The 2,877-nt window shown below is 35.2% G+C and overlaps 1 protein-coding gene across 1 annotated transcript; it reads right to left on the bottom strand.

Annotated features, from left to right (window-relative positions):
* Window positions 1-510: 510 nt before the first annotated feature.
* LOC144997589 (uncharacterized) lies at window positions 511-2,190 on the bottom strand. Its single transcript, XM_078957485.1, has 2 exons — window positions 1,595-2,190; window positions 511-1,451 (listed from the first exon to the last, which is right to left on the bottom strand). The coding sequence occupies exons 1-2, from the start codon at window positions 2,165-2,167 to the stop codon at window positions 621-623; spliced, it is 1,404 nt and encodes a 467-aa protein (XP_078813611.1). The 5' UTR covers window positions 2,168-2,190; the 3' UTR covers window positions 511-620.
* Between the last annotated feature and the right edge of the window lie 687 nt (window positions 2,191-2,877).

Genomic DNA, 2,877 nt, shown 5'->3' with positions numbered 1-2,877 from the left:
TTAAAAATAGTTTTCCAAAAAGTATTGTTTGCTTAGAGCATCCACGTCTGTGGTATTGCAAAACTTGACACATTAGATTTATAACTTAACCCATGTTAATATAATATTAATATATTTTTTAAATTGGTCACCACTAAAAAATAAAAAACTATTTTATTTATTTTAAAATATATGTTTGTCTCTATATGAGAATATATAATAAAAAAAAAAATAAAATAAAATAAAAAAAAAAAAAGTGGATCGTATATTGCAAGCTTTTCTAAACTTGCAAGACTAAAGCCTACATGGCAACATATAACCTATTTGCAAGACCATTTGAAAGACCGGATGGTTTTATGATACTACTTTGACATTCCTTTAAGAGATGTTGAAAAATAAAAAAGTTATTATTGAAAACCATCAATATAATAAAGAAAAATTAGATTGGATATTGAATTGTAAAATTTTGTATTATAATAATATAAATAAAATATATTGTAAACAACATTTTCATTCATAACAATCATTTCTATTGATAAAATAACATTAAATAATGTAATATTTCTTATCTTCACTATTATCATTGATTTGTAGCGTGTCGCGTGCGTACCAGGTGTGAGACCGATTGAATGTTTCACATATTACATTCCATCTTGGTTCCTGATAGTTGGACGTAATATTGGCCTCTTTTTAGGGAAGAGTAGCCTTCTCAAGATCCTCACAGCGATTGCAATCAGGCGAATGATGTGTCCTACAACTAGAAGAGTCATCAACCCTATCCATACCAACACAATACAAATTACCACATTCCTGAATGTATTTGACTCGGCTTTTGGTGACAAAAGCCATATGAAAATCGAGTACGTTGCTGACATTGACGTAGCAGCAATCCACATTATAACCATCAAAATCCACAAGAAAAAACGATGCTTCAGAAAAGGCAATCCACTAATAAGCAACAAGATAATGCTAAGACTGGAAACAAAACCCACCGTGTTGCAAACCAGGAAGATTTGGTATTCTAATGGATGAGTGGTTGCCATGATAGCGTATCCAGCCTTAATGTTTGGATCTTCCCTTGTCCCTTCTTGCCAAACACCACCGGGAGGATTACTACCTGCTTGAAAGGCCATTGTTGCTATCAATGATGCCATCACCATCAAAGTGTTTCGCTTTTTGTCCAGCCAGTCATCAGAGTTTTTAGAGGTTTCTTTCAAGTAAAAAGGAGAGGCTTGTCTCTTATTATAGTCGTCTAAGCCATCCACACCGATTTCGTTTCTGGAACTTTGAGGATCTTGTCTGAACAAATTACCAATTTTCGCCTCAACAGCTCCTGCTCGCGTTAGGGACTGTAAGATTTGTTGATATTTCAAGTCTTTCGGTCCTTGACCCAATATATCCATTGGTGTTTCCCCACTTGAGTTTTCTTCGTTGACTTGTATAGTTGTACTGAGTAGCAAGAAGTTTATGGTCTAAACAAATGTTAAGGATAGGATCAGTTAATAAAAATGAATAAATCTTGCAGACACAGATCAAAAACTTATTATATATTTGATATTTCAACATTAATTAGTTCTTACAAAAAGAAGGGAAAAATCTTGGTATGCATGCTTACCTCAGTTTGTCTGTAAACCACAGCTAGGTGTAATATATTATTGCCTTGACTGTCCTTAAAGCTTACAAACTCATCATCACCTGTGGTCTCTATTAAGAACTTCAAAATCTCCGATTGGTTATGGTTCACACACAAGTGTAAGATGGTCTCCTGCTGCACGATGGCTCTAGCTGCATGAGGTCGGGCTTGCACCAGCTCTTTCACGACATCACTGCGTCCTTTAATGGCTGCAAGATGGAGAGGATTGTTCCCATCACAATCACACGCAAGGCATGTTTCAGTGCTAGCCGATAGCAGAGCTCTAACTAGTTCCACATGGCCTTTTGCAGATGCTATATGAAGAGGCAAGCGTCTTTGTAAATCAGGCTCCATAGCAAGCAGAGGCTTTCGAGCTAGGATCTCCTTAACAAACTCAGTATGTCCAAGCATTGATGCGATGTGTAGAGGCATGTCACCATAGCGATTTAGGGTAACTCGGTCAAGAATCAGTGGATCTTCTTGAAGCAACATTATCAAAACGGTTAGGTTTCCTTCTACTGACGCGTCATAAAGTCGTTTCTGCATCCGCTCCATGGCTCAGATATGGAAAGCAGAAAATAGCTCATTGAAGAAGTTTGGCATAGATCATGTATATATATATATATATATATATATATATATATATATATATATATATATATATATATATATATATATATATATATATATAATAAACGGACTGGATAATTTAGCTGTGTAGCTACTTCGAAGACTTTTCTTAAGTGATAGTCGATTTGTGGGGACGGTGAAATAATTTAGGGTTGATATATAAAACCTACAAAATTCTGAAATATTACTTTTATATGTTTTGAGGACTTGATATTAAAATTTTATTGCTTTTTTAGAGCAGCTTAATATATGGTTCAAAACACTTTATAATATCGTTCCTAAACATAAATTGACACATGTAATTTTTTTTAAACCACTTTTTATCCATGTATGTGCATTGTTTTTTAGAACTTGCCAAATTGTTTTCCCACCTATGAGGACTTAAGGCCCTTTAAATAGGACCCAACCCCGAAGATTTAGGATTTCCTCACACAGCGCCAACTCGAGGAGTCGGTTCTCTGACTCGTCGAGTCGGTTATTAAACCCACGTGGCCAATTCGACTCTACTCGATGAGTTGAGGCACCAAATCGTTGAGTTTCTCAATAAATCTCAAAACTAAATATATAATTAATATACCTGAGAGTCTGGCTGTTACACCCGGGAAGCTTCGTAGTAAATAGAGTGGACCTTTTGT

Source organism: Lactuca saligna, chromosome 5 (genome assembly GCF_052625555.1).
Source record: "Lactuca saligna cultivar CGN05327 chromosome 5, ASM5262555v1, whole genome shotgun sequence".
Lineage (NCBI taxonomy): Eukaryota > Viridiplantae > Streptophyta > Magnoliopsida > Asterales > Asteraceae > Lactuca > Lactuca saligna.
This window is presented reverse-complemented; position numbering and strand designations above follow the sequence as displayed.

Coding starts and splice junctions, on each gene's coding strand:
- LOC144997589 (XM_078957485.1), bottom strand. CDS start 2,167: ATGGAGCGGATGCAGAAACGACTTTATGACGCGTCAGTAGAAGGAAAC. Junction 1,452..1,594: donor TGGTTTACAGACAAACTGAG/GTAAGCATGCAT, acceptor ACATTTGTTTAG/ACCATAAACTTCTTGCTACT.